The sequence below is a fragment of the Alexandromys fortis genome, unplaced genomic scaffold, assembly GCF_014885135.2.
Source record: "Alexandromys fortis isolate MF-2015 unplaced genomic scaffold, M_Fortis_MF-2015_v1.1 scaffold_163, whole genome shotgun sequence".
NCBI lineage: Eukaryota > Metazoa > Chordata > Mammalia > Rodentia > Cricetidae > Alexandromys > Alexandromys fortis.
In genome coordinates, this window is record NW_026068085.1 from 713,118 (window position 1) to 731,438 (window position 18,321).

The window sequence follows — 18,321 nt, forward strand, 5'->3', positions numbered from 1 at the left end:
TTTAACAGAAGTCCTCCCATCAATCATGCTGGAGAAACGGGTGACCGCTATCCTGGTAAACAGTATGTATTGTGCATTTTAGATGCTTTCTGCCTTGGCTGTGCACCATGGAATCCGTTCGCACTGAGGAAGGGTCCTTGACTGGTAGATCAAGTGTCTTATTGTATTTCCTTAATTCATTCTGTCTGGAAGAAGATGTCAGCTGTGTTGCAGGGAAGAGAGAATTTCAAAGGCCTCAGTCCCCACCAATAAAGGCCAAGGAATGGCTTTTGAATAGATTTGTCAAGGCAACCCTACTGTTCTGGGACCAGAGAGAGCAGGGATAACATAAAGGAAGGGTTTGCTGTATGAGATTACAGACTCAAGCTCACAAAGCAAGGCAGATTTTTCTAAGAAACAGTAGATCAATGAAACGATTGAACTGTGTTGGGAAAAAAAAAACCATGAAAACAAACACATCTAGTAATGTTCTTAAATGCTTTCACTCTCTTTATAATTAAAACAGATAAAATTTCGTATTTTTCATGTCTGACAACGCCCGATGGTTGGAATGGAGATAAAGTTCTATCATGCGCACTTCTCATCTTAATTAGCAGCTGAACATAAAATTACACAAGGTAAGAGAAGCAGAAATTATAAAAGAAATAGGGTTTTAGAAGATAGTTCGTACATTGGAAACAAGGAAAATTAATATTACCATTGATAGACTAGCACATCAGAGAATGTGAGATAATGCAGACGAAGAGCACACAATTAGCCATCTTTTATATACAACGTGACACCGCTTGTAAGAAATAAGTATTCTCCAAAGCAGTGTCAAGATATGTAAATGAATGATTTGTTTTATCATTCATCACGGCCTCTAATAAATTCAAAAATCATGACTTCTATAGGTTCTAAAATTAGGCTCCCAGTGATACAGGGGGTTAGCTTCAATGAAGAATGACTTTCCCTTTCTCTCTGCTTCTCTTAAACAATTCAGTCTCTTCAATGACAGCAATTAGCACTACCAACAGACAGGCAGCGATTAGGTATATATTTTAATTATTATTCATCCTACTAGTGCCTCCAAATCTGATGAAAGTTGGCTATCACCCAGGCGATATGCCAGTCTTAATACGGATCACCTGCATCTCACATGTGCAGAACTGTGCCTCACCCAATTTTCTAGTGTTAACAGAAGAGATGGCACATTATAATCTTTAGACAATTAGTCATCTTTCTAAAATGACTTTTAAAAGCTGACTCAAACTTTTGTCCATTTTTAAAAAACAGATCACCGCTGGCTCAAATGTTGAAAGAGAAATACAAGCTGCCACTTTATGACTCTGAGATTTCAGTTCCATCTCCCACATGATGAAAGCTTTCATCTCTCCTGCAAAATCAGGACAGGGAAGATGCCTATAGCTAAAAGTGAAGACGTCAAATGTCTTGTGCAACAGCAAGTACCTATGCAGGATCGGAAAGGATGGAAACCAAGCTTGAGGGGTGTGTGTGCACATGTGAGTGTGCACGTGTGTGTGCTATCTGTGTGTGTCATTCTGCATGTTGCATTTAAGTTTTACTAAGAAAAGTATAGAGAAAGCAAGTAAAACAAGTTAAAAATGTTTGCAATATAAAAACGTGAAATAAAATGACACAAGCTTTGAAATTTGTAAGCTAAGACGTAAAGAGATTACTCATGAATTTAACCTGCTTGAACCGTATCTTCTCACATGTACCTCCCTGAGATGTGTTTCTATTGGTTAAAAACCAAATTTGTGTTCAAGCTGTTCTAATGCTTATGTCCCCCTCTCCTTAAGTCCCCAATTGGCCCCTACTCCTGTTCTTCACAGGGGATGGGGGATCCTGGGTGGCCACAAACTAGGAAAACTACCTGAATTTCAGACATAATAATATTAGCTTCCAAGATCTTACTCTCTGATGCACAGAATACTCAAGAAAGTGAGTTAGAGCAGAGGCACCAACAGTGCTATGCTAAGATTCAGATGTGACACCCTAAGCAAAGACAGGAGTCCATGGCCAGAGGCAAGATAATGGGACGGATCACTTAACTAGCATGTGTGTGTCCACAGGAGAAAACGAACGCAACATAATGAATGCTTACAAAAGTTAAGTGTTTCAGTCTAAAAGGTTTCTTTTGCCAAGATTATGATCTTGCAGATCTTTGTGGCTGTAAATTTTCCTTTGGAAAATCCATAGCGCGGGGACTGGTAACAGGAACATAAGTGCCTATTCACCACAGTGCAGAGTGACATGCTTTGACTTGTACCAAGGGTGGACAACATTTGTGCAGACCTGGAATTAATTTTTGTCTTTATCTTGTTTAATTTTAAATTTAATTTTGTGTGTGTGTGCATGCATGTGCATGGACTGCAAGTGTAGGCCTTTTAAGAGTTGGTTTGCTCTTTCCACCTTGGAATCTGGTGATTGAGGTCAGGACGTCAGGTTCGTGTAGCAAGTTCTTGTATCCACTGAGCCATCTTGTCATGAAATGGATTTGTAAGTTAAAAAGTTTGTGTGTGTGTGTGTGTGTGTGTGTGTGTGTGTGTGTGTGTGTGTATGTGTGTGTGTGATGTGTATGCAGGTTTCCACAGAGGCCAGAAAGTATTAGATATACTGGATAGAATTGGAACCATAGCTAGTTGTAGCTGCTTTGAATGGCTGAGCCATCTCTCCATCCCAATACAGAGGTGAAGATGGAGAGGGTAGACATAGGAAGATCTGTGTGTGTCTGTGTGACTACGATCAAAACATAGTGTTTGAAATTATCAAATAATAAGATGCTAGTAAAAAGACTGTAGAATTTGGTATGTTATATCTGAAAAGAAAAGAAGATAAGAGCTAACTCTGTGCAAGATATTAGAGAAGCTTGATTTACTGGTTGAGTTTAGGTTTTGATGATTTCTGTTTATTATACTTGCATGCATTGTAATTATGGTCTTAAAAACTAATCTTTAATATGGAGGTTTTGTGCCTTAAACATGATCATGTACCATAACCAGCTTATGTTTCTAGGGCCTTGTGGTGGTTTGAAATGAAATGGAAATGGCCCCCCCAAAGGGAGTGGCACTGTTCAGAGGTGTGGCCGTCACTGTGGGGGAGGACTTTGAGGTCTTCTGTGCTCAGACTACTCCTAGTCTTACAGAGTACTTCCCGTTTCTGTAGGACTCTCAGCTCCTTCTTTAGCACCATTATCACCTGTACGCCATGCTCCCAGTCATGATGAAAATGGACTAAACCTCTGAAACTCTAAGAAGCTAGCTCAATTAGATGTTTTCCTTTATAGGAGTTGCCATGGTCACGGTGTCTCCTCACAGCAACAGAAACCCTAACTAAGACAGGCCTACAGTCAGAGTCGAAGGGTATCAGGGAGGGTATACATGAACTGTATTGCTGGCTTGGCTACAGACTTTCAAGTCAGGGCATATCACACCCTCAGCATCAACAGTACAAGAACCTCACAAGTGCCTTTAAGGTCCCTTAACACACTTTTCAGTCCTCCTTGTGGCTTAGAATCCACTGTTGGTCTTCATCTGAAAAAAGTTTCAGTTGGAGGGATTGCTAAAGCAATATTCTTTGACCTTTTTTTTTAAGGAAAAAAAAAGGTATTTTAAAATTATAAGATAAAAAATTTAATATTTAATCTGTTGTTTGCTAAATTAATAGGCCTGAAATATTAAGAGTTTCATAGTAAAAATGCTTAGTATAAAAAACTTTATCACATTAATTTGTTGCTTATGAGATAAACTAAACCATGCCTTTATCAGTCTTTACTATAATAGAAATGACTAAGCAATTGCCAGTATTGTTTTATTTTCAAATTTAAGCCAGAATTTGGTAAAACAATGAAGTTAGTAAACAGGATAAAATTACAGAGGCACCCTCTTCTGTAGCTACAAATCTTTATTAGGAGGAAAGATAGTTTACAAATATTTTAACCTTTTTGTGTGTAGGTTTATGTGAGAGCATGTGCGTGTGTATGTGTGTGTACCTTTGTCACATGGACTGACTTTCATAAAGAACTTCGGATGTAGAAGGGATGCACAGGAGAGATTACTGATGCATATGCTCATTACTGACTTATTTCCATGAAGCTAATGTCAAATTCTTATGATATCAGCAAGGTAAATATAAACAGAAATGAGTTTTCAGCTAGATGTCTGTAACAGGATTAATGGACTAACAAGCTGAAGATTTTGAAAAAGACAGGGGTCATGTTTGGTAGATCCTTGTTAGTTTTCAGACTCAGCAGGGACACGCAATAAGCAGCTTCCCTTGATGTAGGGAGGCAGGGCCATGGTCAGTTTGAGTGGCTCTAAAAGTCTCCAATCAGCCCCGCCCTCCAGCCCCGCTTCTACCTCTATTGGCAGTTTGGAGGAAATCAATTTCATTATGGCTCATCCTGATCACATTCCCAGAAGGAAAGGACAGGACTGAATATACGGGAAGCTTCTTTCTGGTAATTAAGTAACTACAATACTATATAGCCAGAAACATTCAACAGGAGTTAACATGAATCATAACATCAAGCCTGTCATCACCTAAAATCCTAATGCAAACTGTATACACACATAATATTCTATTCAGTAGTGGGCAGAAAGGATTCTTTCAAAAAGTTTTGTCTTCTGAAAGCTTTCTTTTATTATTTTAACTGTATCTAGACTTTTTACCCTATCTCAACATTCTGAGAATGTGGGGTGGGAGGCAATATAAGTTGGTGGGGACTCTGGATACAAAGGCTCATGCCCATTAATCTCAGGACCAAACAAAACCATGCCTCACCTCTCTCATCCATTCTCGGATGGTTTTGCCAGCTTCTTGATGCCACACATTGTGAACAGAGTCTGTCAATGCCACAGCAGTCACCTTACTTTTTACATCTGCTTCTCGTTGAATCATCTGTTTTAAAAAGAAAAATAAAACATAGACTCTAATTTTTCTTCCCGATACAGCCTGCTTATTCATAGACAATAATATATTAAAAATGAAAAAAGGCATGCATCTTTGGCTCAGAGTTACTCTTTTCTATTTGAATACAGACCCTATTCTTGTCCATGGATATGAAAAGGCCAACATTTTCTTTCAAAAAGCTAATACCACTTAAGTCTTGGAACGACACAGCTCTATTATTTTCCATGTGGCTTGACAATTCAAGGATTAAAGGGATCACACAGGAATCCCTGAGGGTTTCTTTTATAAATTTCCTCCACCACTTCCTATTTCAGGGAAGTCAGCACCTGGGGTGCACTGTTCGCTCCTCAGGACTGTCTTCTACTAATTTTCAGCAGTGGTACACTGGTGAAGAAAGCGGCCTGGCATTAGTTCTCCAATCTAACTGGCCTGCTTTTTGCCTTGGCCCTGTGACTCCTTGGTGATTTCAATGCTCCCCCAAAACTATTCTCTTTCAGTTAACTGATACTACTTGTTTTCTGTTATGTTTCTTTATGTTAGCAAATGGTTACATTTTAACTTCCCCCTATATTTATGAAGTTATTAACTTCCTGAAAATAAGGATTTTTTTTTTCTGGCTTGAAGATACTATTTCATCAGTGGCCAGCCAGATAAGAATATGGAAAAGTAAAAAACAACAACAACAAAAAAAGTATACCAAATGAAGCAAAAGCTACTTCAATCTGTGAACACTGGACAGCCTGATGTGGCATATTAAAATGTAGGAAAACATAACAAAAATTAAAGCCCACATTCGAGCACAATGCTGTACTTCTACCGGTGATCCCACATTGAAGAAAAAAAAAAGACACGTTCTGCATCTCCACCATTTGCTCTTAATCCCCATGAATTGTCCACCAAAAACATAATAGCATACTTAACAAAAGGGAGAAGAGTGAATGGTGAAGAATGCTCATGCAGAGAACACTGCAGCCCACAAGTCCAGACTGGAGATGCTCGCCCATATTCTGAACTCAAAAACCAATCCCCTTCTCAGATTAAACTCTGCATCTTCATACCTATTAATGAAAACTACCTAAAAGCACCTAACTCACTGCTAAAGTTGCCTCAGAAGCATTTTTGCACCTAAAACTTTTGTATTTTGGTGTGCCTATAATTTTTCTTTTCTCTCCTTCCTTCCTTTCTTCCTTTCTTCCTTTCTTCCTTTCTTCCTTCCTTCCTTCCTTCCTTCCTTCCTTCCTTCCTTCCTTTCTTTTTTCTGAGACAGGGTTTCTCTGCGGCTTTGGAGCCTGTCCTGGAACTAGCTCTTGTAGACCAGGCTGGCCTAGAACTCACAGAGATCCGCCTGCCTCTGCCTCCTGAGTGCTGGGATTAAAGGCGTGCGCCACCATCGCTCAGCCTGTGCCTATTTTCTATAACAACAAGATACTAAAATTAATATTGATATGCAATACCACAGTTACAGGAAAACACCCCCTGCATTAGCAGTGTCTTAAAGGCTTAAATCATATAACAATTCAGTTAAATGCTATTATTAGTTAATAACGTGTATGCTACCTTCTTTAAATTATTTTTCATTGAATTAGTATTGCCATTAGAATATAAAAGAATGATTCATCATCAGACAGTTAGAAAAATTACAGAATAGTGAATCCATCTGGCTAAGGAAGAAATTTTATGTCCTTACTCTCATTTCCTAAACATGAAAACAGAAAGAGAGTTCAAGCAATTAATAAGGTTACAATTTAAGAACATATCCTTTTTTGATATTCTCAAAAGTTCTGACCTGGGTTTTACTGTGGTTGTTGCTACCATATACAGATTTGCTTAAGGTATTATCTGAAGACATTAAATCTGACAGTCATTTGTAAAATGAAATAAAATTAAGTATTGAAAAGGCTAAGGACTTAGTGCAAATGCTAAATGTCTGGGGATTAAAATTCTACAAACTGGAATGATGCAAAGTTGTGAGGTGAATGAACAGAGAACATCCACCAGGCGGACACTTTACACACTTGATATGCTCATGTGCAACCTTTCTTTACATCATATTCTAGGCCACAATGGCACAGCTATACAGTTCTGTAAAATGTGCTTTGCAGGTTACAAATCAATGTGATATTCACATTTAGAAATGTAGAATGGCCAAATTCCTCAAGATCTTAAAGAGAAACTCACGTTAAAAATATCAACTATTTTATCTTTAGATGGCAATAAATCAATGAAATCTCTTAATTTTCAGTCTATTTACTTCTGTTTCATCATGGCTGCAACAAACTCAGCAGTGGTGGACTCCCTGTGACTGCCGTTTCTGCTCAAGCCAGCACTTTCACACTTCTGGCTTGGTTTCAGTCCCCCCCCCCCCCCCCCCCCCGCCCCTTCACTCCTCAATGCTGTATGAAAGCTAGGAAAACAATGACGGTAGAGTGGAGACTGCTCCCTAGGAAACTAGCCCAGAGGTGTTTAAGAAACAGATCTTAGGAAGAATATAGTAAAACAATCAGTGGAGCACAGTTGGAAAGGAAAATAAGTTATAGATTATCATTTATAACACAGTAATGTGTTGGGAACTCCTGAAATCTGGAAAGGAAACAGACAATCACTGAAGCTCTTCATGCCCATCTAAGATGGAAACACTGGTACTTAATCAGAATCCACACACACAAGCAGTGTGAATTTATGTCCATGAGTAGATTCTCAATGGGACCGTTAGTCTCTAAAACTGGCAAAGCCCTGCAACGTCAGTCTCCACAAATTCTTGAATGAATTATGAGGAACTTACTTAGCAATACCTTAGGATAATCACAGTTAGGATCATTTAACATCCATAACCAGTCTTTCAGAAAGAAACAATGCTATCTGCTATCTCATTTCAGTTCATATCAACTTCACTCAACAAAAATAATAAAATTTATGAGCTGGGTGGAGGTGGTGCATGCCTTTAGTCCTAGTACTTGAAGGCAGAAGCAGGTGGATTTCTGTGAGTTTGAGGCCAGCCTGGTCTTCAAGAGTTAGTTCCAGGACAGATTCCAAAGTTACAGACACACCCTCTCTCAAAAACAAAACAAACAAACAAAGAAAAAAAATCAAAATCAAAAAAACTCAGGGCCAGAAGGTTTCAGTGCAGAATTCTACCAGAATATCAAAGAAGACCTAATACATATACTCTTCTAATTGTTCCACACAATAGAAACAGAAGGAACATTGTCAAATTCTTTTTATGAGGCTACAGTTACCCAGATACCAAAACCATACAAAGACTCAGCCAAGAAAGAGAATTACAGACCAATCTCACTCATGAACATTGATGCAAAAATACTCAATAAAATACTGGCAAACTGAATCCAAGAACACATTGAAAAAAAGAAAAACATTCACCATGATCAAGTCGGCTTTATCCCGGAGATGCAGGTATGATCTGACATATGAAAATCTACCAATGTAATCCATCATATAAATAAACTTAAAGGAAAAAAACCCCATATGATCTTCTCAGATGAATGCTGAAAAAGCATTCAACAAATTCCAACACCCCTTTATGATAAAGGTCTTGATGAGATCAGGGATACAAGGTACATATCTAAATATAAAAAAAGGAAAAAGCAATATCCAGCAAGCTGATAGCCAACATTAAATTAATAGAATCTCAAAGCAATTCCACTAAAGTCAGGAACAAGACAAGGCTGTCTAATCTCTCCATATCTACTCAACATAGTTCTTGAAGTTCTAGCTAGAGAAATAAGACAACAAAAGGAGATCAAGTGGATACAAATCAGAAAAAATGAAATCAAACTTTTCTATTTGTAGATAGCATGATAGTATATATAAATGGCCCCCAAAACTCTACCAGGGAACTTCTACAGCTGATAAATACCTACAGCAATGTGGCAGGATTCAATATCAACTAAAAAAAAATTAGTAGCCCTCCTGTATACAAATGATAATGAAGCTGAGAATGAAATCAGAGAAACATTACCTTTTACAGTAGCCACAAATAACAAAAAATATCTTGGGGTAACACCAACCAAAGAGGTGAAAGACCTGTTCTACAAAAGCTTTAAGTATTTGAAGAAAGAAATTAAACAAGATATCAGAAAATGGAAAAATCTCCCATGCTCTTGGATAGGTAGGATCAACATAATAAAAATGGCAATTTTACCTAAAGGAATCTTGATTCAATGCAATTACCATCACAATTCCAACACAATTATTCACAGACCTTTTAAAGAATAATAATCAACTTCATATGGAAAAACAAAACAAAACAAAAAATAACAGGATAACCAAAACAATCCTGTACAATAAAGGAACTTCTGGAGACATCACCATCCCTGACATCAAGCTCTATTATAGAGCTACAGTAATGAAAACTTTTTTTTATGCCTTTTAATGGCATAAAAACAGACAGGTTGACCAATGGAATCAAATTGGAGACCTGGATATTAATCCACACACCTATGAATGCATGATTTTTGACAAAGAAACTAGAATTAAACAAAAAAAGCATCTACAAGAAATGATGCTGGTATAACTGGATGTCAACATGCAGAAGAATGCAAATAGTTCCTTATCTAACCCCATGCACAAAACTCAAGTCCAAATGGATTAAGGACCTCAATATAAATTCGACCACAATGAACCTGATAGTAGAAAAAGTAGAAAGTACTTCAATGCAGGGGCACAGAAGACCACTTCCTAAATATAATACCAATAGCACAGACACTGAGAGCAAGAAAAACTAAATGGGACCTCCTGAAACCGAGAAGCTTCTGTAAAGCAAAGGACAGGGTCAATAAGACAAAAAGGCAGCCTACTGAATGGTAAAAGATCTTCACCAACCCCACATCAGACAAAAGACTTATCTCTAAAATATATAAAGAACTCAAGAAATTAGATATCAAAATTCCAAATAACTCAGTTAAAAAATGGGGTATAGGCCTAAACAGAGAATTTTTCAAATAGAAGAATTTCAATCGGCTGAAAGACACGTAAGGAAATATTCAACATCCTTAGCTATCAAGGAAATGCAAATCAAAATGACTCTGAGATACCATCTTACATCAGCCAGAATGACTAAGATCAAAACCACTAAAGATGACTTATGCTGGAGAGGATGTGGAGTAAGGAGAACACTCCTCCATTGCTGGTGGAAATGCAAACTTGTACAAACACTTTGGAAATCAGTACGGCAGTTTCTCAGGAAACTGGGAATCAACCTGCCTCAGGACCCAGCAATATCACTCTTGGGCATATATCCAAAGGATCATACTACAAAGACATTTGCTTAACTATGTTCATAGCAGAATTGTTTGTAATAGCCAGAACCTACAAACAACCTAGACACCCCTCAACCGAAGAATGGATTTTAAAAAAATGTGGTACATTTACACAATAGAGTGGTAAAAAACACTCAGCAGTAAAAAACAATGACATCTTGAAATTTTCATGCAAATGGATAAAACCAGAAAAAAAAATCCTAAGCGAGTTAACCCCGACCCAGAAAGATGAGCATGGTATGTACTCACTCATAAGTGGATACTAGCTGGAAAATAAAGCACAAGGAGCCTATAGTCCACCACCCCAGAGAAGGTAAGTAACAAGGAGAACCCTACAAGTAGCATATAAAGATCTCCCTGGGAAGGGGAAATAGACAAGTTCTCCTGAGAAAATTGGGAGCATGGTGGTGGGGGAAGGGAGGGAACAAGGGGTGACAGGTGAGAAGGAGAAGAACTTGAGGGAACAGGATAGTCAAGACAAGGAAAGGACAGAGACAGAGAGCAAGTGAAGAGATGTCTTGATTGAGGAAGCCATATGAAACGAGCAAGAAACCTAGCACTGGAGAAATTCCCAGGAATTCATAAGGATGACCCCAGCTAGGACCCTAAGCAAAAGTGGATAAAGAGCCTGAACTGGCCTTGTTTTATAGTCAGATTGATGAATATCTTAAATTCACCACAGCAACTGATGGGAGCAGAGGTAGAGACCTGCAGCGGAGCACCGGGTAGAACTCCCAAAGTCCAAATGAAGAGTGGGAGGAGTGTGAATATAAGCAAAGAGGTCAAGATCATGATGGAGACACCCACTGAAACAGCTGACCTGAGCTAATGAGGTGTGGGAAGTCCTTCTATGTTTTGCTTTTATTGGTTAATGAATAAGCTGTTTCGGCCAGTGGTCTAGCAGCATAGAGCAAGGTGAAAGTTCCAAGAGGAGGAGAAAGTCAGCAAGGTCAGGGAGAAGCCATGCAACCCCTCTCAAGATGCCAAGCCAGATGCTGGGTGGAACTTTAACTGGGAAGCTACATGTGATACACTGATTAATAGAGATGGGTTAGTTTAGGATATAAGAGCTAGCTAAAAATATGCTTAAGCTATTGACCAAACAGTATTTCAAATAATATAGTTTCTGTATGTTTATTGTGGGACAGGGTGGGACAGAAACATCCCTCAACACTGATAGGAGCTAACCAACTCTGGCCAGACAGGAAAGGAACCAGCATAGGACCAACACAGGCCATCTCAATATGGGTGACAGTAGTATGCCTGGGGCAGACCAGACTGCAGGCCACTGGCAACGGCACCAGGATTTATCCATACTATTTATACTTTTGGGAACCCATTCTCAGCCTAGCTATAGTAGGGAGGGCCTTGGACCTTCCCCAAAGCAATGTGCCTTACCGTCTCTGAGAAGTGGATTGGGGGTAGGGTGGGAAGGAAGGAGGAGTGAATGGAAGGAGGAGAGGGAGTGGAAACTGGATTGGTATGTAAAATGAAAAAAGATAGTCTTTTTTGCCTTTTGTAAAAAATAAAATAAAAATAGAAACAATGTAATCAACTCAATAACAAATACTTTGAAGAGGTCAAAAGCATGTGCCATGTGTACTTGGGTTCACATTACTCACATTTTTGATGGGGCTGAAATGAAATGGGGAACCCATTTATTCCTACCTTCCTACCAAGGTACATTGAAAGTCTTAGGCAACAACAGCCAGACTGATGATGGTCTTAGAAGATCATGTGGCAAGATGAAGATCGGTGGGCCTGGGTCAGAAGCTGTTACCCTTCCTTCTCCTGCACTTTCCTGAAACCTCATTTACTTTACCATGTTTCTCCAAAGCCCTTACTGATACTCTTTTCATAAACCACTGACCAAAAGGTTTGTTTCCCTTCAGAAAGGATAAATTTAGACTTTTCCCCAGATCTAATGCTTCTGGAACATTACAATGAGCTTTTTTTTTTTTTTAATTTCCCAGAAATGAAACTGCCAATGTAGCAACATGGCCATTGTGATCATGGGATCACTGAAGTGGTGGTTATTTACACACATGGACTCTGAGACATTTCACCATGGGTAGGACTGCTGGTAGTTCACAGCTGCAGGGGAAAAGGGTGCCATTTTCTTCAGTAAGCCATGAAAGTAGGAGGCAACTTGTTGGGATGAACAGTTTCAGCAGAAGAGGAAGAGAAATTAGAGAAAGAACAGGGAAAGAAAACTATTTAAATTCATTATATACATGTATGAACCTGTCAAAGGATCAAAGAAATGGGAAAATTAATGCAATTTAAATTAAGGCAAAGACATGTCTTGATTTAATTTGAAGCGGGAAGAAGCTGGTGTCTTAAGGACGTCCTGCTGTGAAGTTTTTAGCATATCTTTCATTCTGGATCTCAGATTTTGGGAATTAACCTCCAAAAAGAACTCCCACCTTAAAGGAGGGGTTCTGAACCGGGATGAGCTGACTCTAACACAAAATAAGTCATGATTTTACTTCCTGCATTTCTGGCCTTCAGGACATTTACTTGTCCTCAAGTTCTAAAGTCAGGAACCCTCCGGAAAGAGGGCATTATGGGTTGGGTGTAGGGTGTGTCCAAGCATGTGCAGGGGCATATCTACATTTTTAGAAAAAAGTGTTTTAAATGAGGTAAATAATTTAAACGTCTTCTGTCAGAAAATGTATGCCTTATTTTAACATTATGACATGTGTTACACATATGTACTGAGGGTTACAGCATGTGAATGTCTTGTACAGGAAACAGTATCTGAAAGGAAATCAAATCATGCCGGTTCCTCCCAATTAGGATCTGACATGACTACAGTGTACAGCAGCAATGATCATGACTACTGTGTGAGCATGGGGTGAGCATGGGGACGTCTGCTCTGGTTGGCAGCACGTGTGTATATAAATAGAATAGATCCCTCTAGAGATCCACTGGTTAAGAATTCAGATTATGAAGTTTCCAAAGTTCGAAGAGTACTAAAAGCTACTACCATTCATCCTTTTAACTCTGATGCAGTCCATCTTCTTGAATATAGCTGGTATACGGTCGGCTAACCATCACTATCTCACCCAGTCCTCTTACCACTTACAGTCATCCTGGATGCTCTCTATCAAATGGCATTCCACCCTGGGTACCACTGTGCCAATCAAACAGCACTGGATTTGGGAATCTTTGCTGCTATACCAGTGACAGAGAACTTTTCTTCCTTCTTTCTTTTGGTTAATTCTAACCCAGTAACATACAACTCACAACACAATGTCTGTGCTTGAACATTCCATTTTCATCCTGTCCTCCAGGGCGCTGATCTGCTGGGGATGATAATGAGATACACAAACTTCAGTGGATGAAATGTGAAGACAAAACTGTCCAGCAGGAGATTCAGACCAGAATCATATTTAGCTCTCACAGTTCACACTTCAAATATGCATTTCCTATTTTTATGAAATAGAAGTTATCACATAAAAAGTGTGCATAACTTAAATTGAAAACTTAAGAGTCAGATTCCCAAGAATCAGATACTTGCTTTGGCCAATTCCAGGAAAGATACCTTAACCAAGTTATTTTGACTTTTTTCTGTACTTCAATTTTATCATGAGCGTATCAATGGAGACGGTAAATGTGCTTCACTTACAGGCATTTGCCTACTAGATGGGAAAAAGCAGCAGCAGCAGCAGCAGATAGGCCATGCAGCACACATAGGTGAGCCGCGCTGCACCAATGCAAACTGAGTGCTCCCTGTCTGGACTCCGTTCTGTATTAGTGCTCAGTCCAGAAATGCATTTAATGACAAAAAGTACTTTCCAAAAAGTCCTTCCATAAGAGAAACTCCATGTAGGGCTGCTTGCATTCTTGACTCAGTGGGGCAGTACTTCTATAATGGCATGGTTCAGTGGCAGGAAAGTGCTAATAATTATGTCCTCTTAAAAGCCTGTACTCAGAGGACAAGAGCAGTCACAGTACCAGGCACTGGAGTGAGAACAGAACTGCTGGGCAGCACGGTGGCAACATGACTTTCCTAACACTTGTAAGGCCTTTCAGGATGACTGGACATGGCAAGGAAGTGTAGCCACACATGTAGCCAAGGCAGGGAAAAAAAAGAGTCCCTTTATTCTTTTGATACAGAAGCAGCATATCTATATTTTCCTTAGGATAAGCCCTGAGATATAAAGTATGTCCAGAGGAAGGCAGTATAGTGTTGTAACTGAAAGCAGGCAGCAAGCAAAGCATGTGCAAAGTATTGGTTTTATTTTTTAGTTATGGTTGAAGCTTGTAAAATCCCTCACATGAAAACAACATTGGTCACCTCCCAAGGAAATGAAGGACGAGGCATTTTACGACAGACACAATGGTGCTAGCTGTTAATGACCTCCACTCTCACACTCACTTCCACGTCCGACGCACACTTCCTTTGAGCTATGACATCAACACACTCTTCAGTGACAAAACTCATGCTGAGGGAGAAAAATTTTGAAGGATCATAAAACTAGTAATCTGTATTTCCACCTCTTCAAATATATAAAGTGATTTAGTCTTGCTAACATATTTTTAAGAGAAATCATTTGGCATAAATAGGATGGCCACACATTCCCACTTTTACAGGGGAGTCGGGAGTGGCTCTGTTAAACTGTTGCAAGCAATAGTACTCTTTTCACTAAGTACGTGTTCTGGACAGTTGTAACATAAACGGGGCTGGCTTGTTCAGGTTTTCTATCCTGCCCAGTACCCCACAGCCGGCAAGCCCCCAAAGAAAATCACACAGAGATCTCTATAAGTTATAAAGTTGATTGGCCCATTAGCTCAGTCTTCTTATTAGCTCTTGTAGCTTATATTAAACCATTATTCTGATCTATGTTAGCCATGTGGCTCAGTACCTTTTTTAGCGGGGCAGATCACATCCTGTTGCTTCAGTGATCTGGGCAGGAATGGGGGGAATCAACTTCCTCCTTCCCAGAATTCTCCTGTTCTCATTGCATCATTTCTACTTTCTGTCTGGTTTTTCCACCTATACTTCCTGCCTGGCCAATCAGCATTTATTTAAAACATGATTGTCAAATACAGACAATTCTCCCGCTAGACAGTAGCTAATTTGGTTATAGTATTATAACACAGATAGTAAAAATTACTCTACTTATTGGTAAATCTATAAGCTGACATCCCACTGAATGCTTAACAATTTAAGTATTACTCCAAGCTTACATAGCTAATAGGACTCAGTGGGTTTAAAAAGAACACATGAAATTGAGAGGGAATATTGGATAGTGGGGAAGAGAAGAAACTGGAAAGGAGGGAATGGAGGGTAGATTTAACCAAAAACACATTATATGCTTGTGTAAAATTCTTAAAAAGAAAAAAAGAAAAGAAAAGAAACCCTGTTGGAAAATAAATGGCAAGTCCCCAAATCCAAGAAACAGCAGGCCTCAGCGCTTGCACAGCCCCTCAAAGGAGACATGCAAGCTCACACCCTGGGCAGGTAAACATGGCCAGCTAGCTGGGTCTCCACGCAGCAACAGGATGCGACAACATTTTCTTTTCCTGAACTTTGAAGCAACCTCTGCCTGATTTCAGGAAGGAAAAGCTCTCCAGAGGCAAGGACACCAAGGGACAGGGCCTGTACACGTTAAGTTTTTGGGTCCCATGCATTACGAACATAAGTCACAGGTAACGAATGGCAAACTATGATTTATTAATGCAGGCAGTCAGAAGAGAGCAGCAATAACTTCCTTTTCCTTTCCTGCCTAGACCATGCTGCCACGTGCAGGCTTCTGAAACCAGAAAAAGAAAAGAAAATATATGCTATGAGGGGAAAAGATAGTAACTGAAAAGATACTCTATGAATCAAGAAGATAGCTACCTAGCATGCCTTACATCAGAGTGAATTAAACTGTGAGGAAACAAAAGAATGCCAGTACTAAGTAAATGGCTTGAGAAATGCTCAAATGGCTGATTTGATTAAGAGGTTTGGTTTTATAAGATAGACCACAGAAGGTAAGACACTATATAACACAGATTTGGCAATTATACTGAATGCATATTAAAAGGACATATTATAAGTGAGAAATAAACACTGTCAACCTCCAAGTGTATGTAAGGCAGTCTTAGCAAGAGAGACATTTAAATGTTGGGATTAAAAATGATATATTTACTAAAACTTTGTGAATTTATTTGATACTAAGAAATTCTAACACAAATCACTTCATATTTATAATATCCATTTAAAATCAGTTCTGAGCTTTTATTGATTGATGTCTTCTAGAAATACATAGGTACACTATTAAGTACTTATTAGTCTATAAGCACTCAGGGAATACCAATTATTCAATGGTTTAAGAATTTGCAGAAGAGCATACACTGCTATAGATTGAGGAGTGGCCGGGAACATTCACTGGGAGCAGGGTGACAGTCGTCAAGGTGCACAGCGTCACACGGTCTTTTCCTTTAAGAATATATAAACCTGCTGCTGAGTCTGATGCCTGAGTTCAATCCCTGAAACCCATAGAAGGAAAAAGCTGATCCCCACAAGTTGTTCCGTGACATCCATATGTAATGTTATGTATGGCATACACACCCCATACATATATACATACAGAAAAAATAATAATGGAATACAAATAAAATTCAAGATTCTTATTACCTATACTGTTTTAGATATACTTTGATCGTGAACTCTGTTATATGCCATGAACAGAAACAAACCGTATTCTCATTTATAAACTGTGTAATAGATGTTTTATGTCCTGTAGAAAGACTTCACAATTTAGGAGGGAAATGGATCCATATATGTTCTGTATAGGTCATTAGTTGAGTATACACATACATATATCTCATTTCACAGAAACATTTTTTTCAGTGTGGAAAATTGCTTTAATATTTAATAAGTGGTAAATTACATGTATATCATGGAACTTTTTTCTTTCATTGAAAATAGTTTTTTTCTCACACAATATATTTTAATGAGTTTCCCCTTCCTCTTCTCATCCCTGTTTCTCCCTACCTCCCATTCATCCAGATCCACTCCCTTCTGTCTGTCATTAGAAAATAACAAACTCCTAAAAGATAATAATTAAATGAAAATATAGCAACACAAAACAAAAGCTAACACATTGAAATTTGGCAAAAAAAGAAAAGCCCAATAAAAGGTACAAGAAATAGACTCCTCTGACTTATGCATTCTATAATCACATTATGATTTAAACTGTGGATGTCTAATAGACCAAATAGATTTCTCTCAGATTTAAGTCATTTCACGGTCTCACACATATTATCTCACTAAATTTTGCATTATTCCCCATGTAAAGATCATGAAAAAAATACAAAACGAAAAAAATAAGGTAGGTAAATTACAAGTATTGACTGTTGAAAAGCAAACAAAAATTTCAAACTGCATTCTGTAAAGCCTAGTGGGAATGGTTTGATTTTCTAAATTTCAAATGGAATGTTGTCAGATAAAGCAAAGTATATCATGCAGGACATTAAAGATCAATCTATATATGACTTCAAACCTGAATGCACTTAAATACACAGTCATCTAAGCTTCTGAAACAAGATCAAGCTTTAGGAGGACAACACATGGCCTGAGAGGTGTCACTGAAGAGTGATCAAGTGACTTTATCAAATTTCAGTTTTCTTCCTTATAATGTAGATAAAACAAAACTGTTTGGAACATTGTTTCTAACTTTTTGCCTCTAAACATCCAAGGTGTCTTCATTTGATCACTTTTCTTCAATGTAGGCTTTGATTTCCACAAGTTAAATAATAGTATCAGTATGGTCTGTATATATGAGGTGGGGATCTCCTGATCAGCTAAGTTAAGCTCCTTTGAATGTTCTTAAAGCAGGATATACTAATAAAGTGTGGATTATTATGATTACTGTACGACATGACAGGCTGACACCCATTTTTAGATGGGTAAAAGATAGCATCATGTAAGTTACCAGCTTCATGTACTATTTGAAAATATTTGAGCAAGGATGTCTAGATGGTTGCACTAACTAGGAACTTACATTAAATATATAAGATTTCTGTTTCTGCTTCAACATTCAAGCAAATACTGTTTTGATAAAACATTCTTATTCAACCAACTACTTAAAACACCATTTAAATGGTGGACTCTGTTAGAAGGAGGCTGCATGTT

At 38.5% G+C, this 18,321-nt stretch overlaps 1 protein-coding gene across 8 annotated transcripts in view; it reads right to left on the bottom strand.

Moving 5' to 3' along the window:
* Arb2a (ARB2 cotranscriptional regulator A) overlaps positions 1-18,321 on the bottom strand; it is a 430,019-nt gene that overhangs the window by 130,044 nt on the left and 281,654 nt on the right. For 6 of the 8 annotated variants that reach the window (XM_050122195.1, XM_050122197.1, XM_050122194.1 and 3 more), the window contains one exon: positions 4,786-4,902. The exons of the other annotated variants lie outside the window; for them this stretch is intronic. In XM_050122195.1, coding sequence (XP_049978152.1) covers positions 4,786-4,902 — 117 coding nt within the window. The remainder of the gene's footprint in view (positions 1-4,785; positions 4,903-18,321) is intronic. 8 annotated transcript variants of the gene reach the window in all.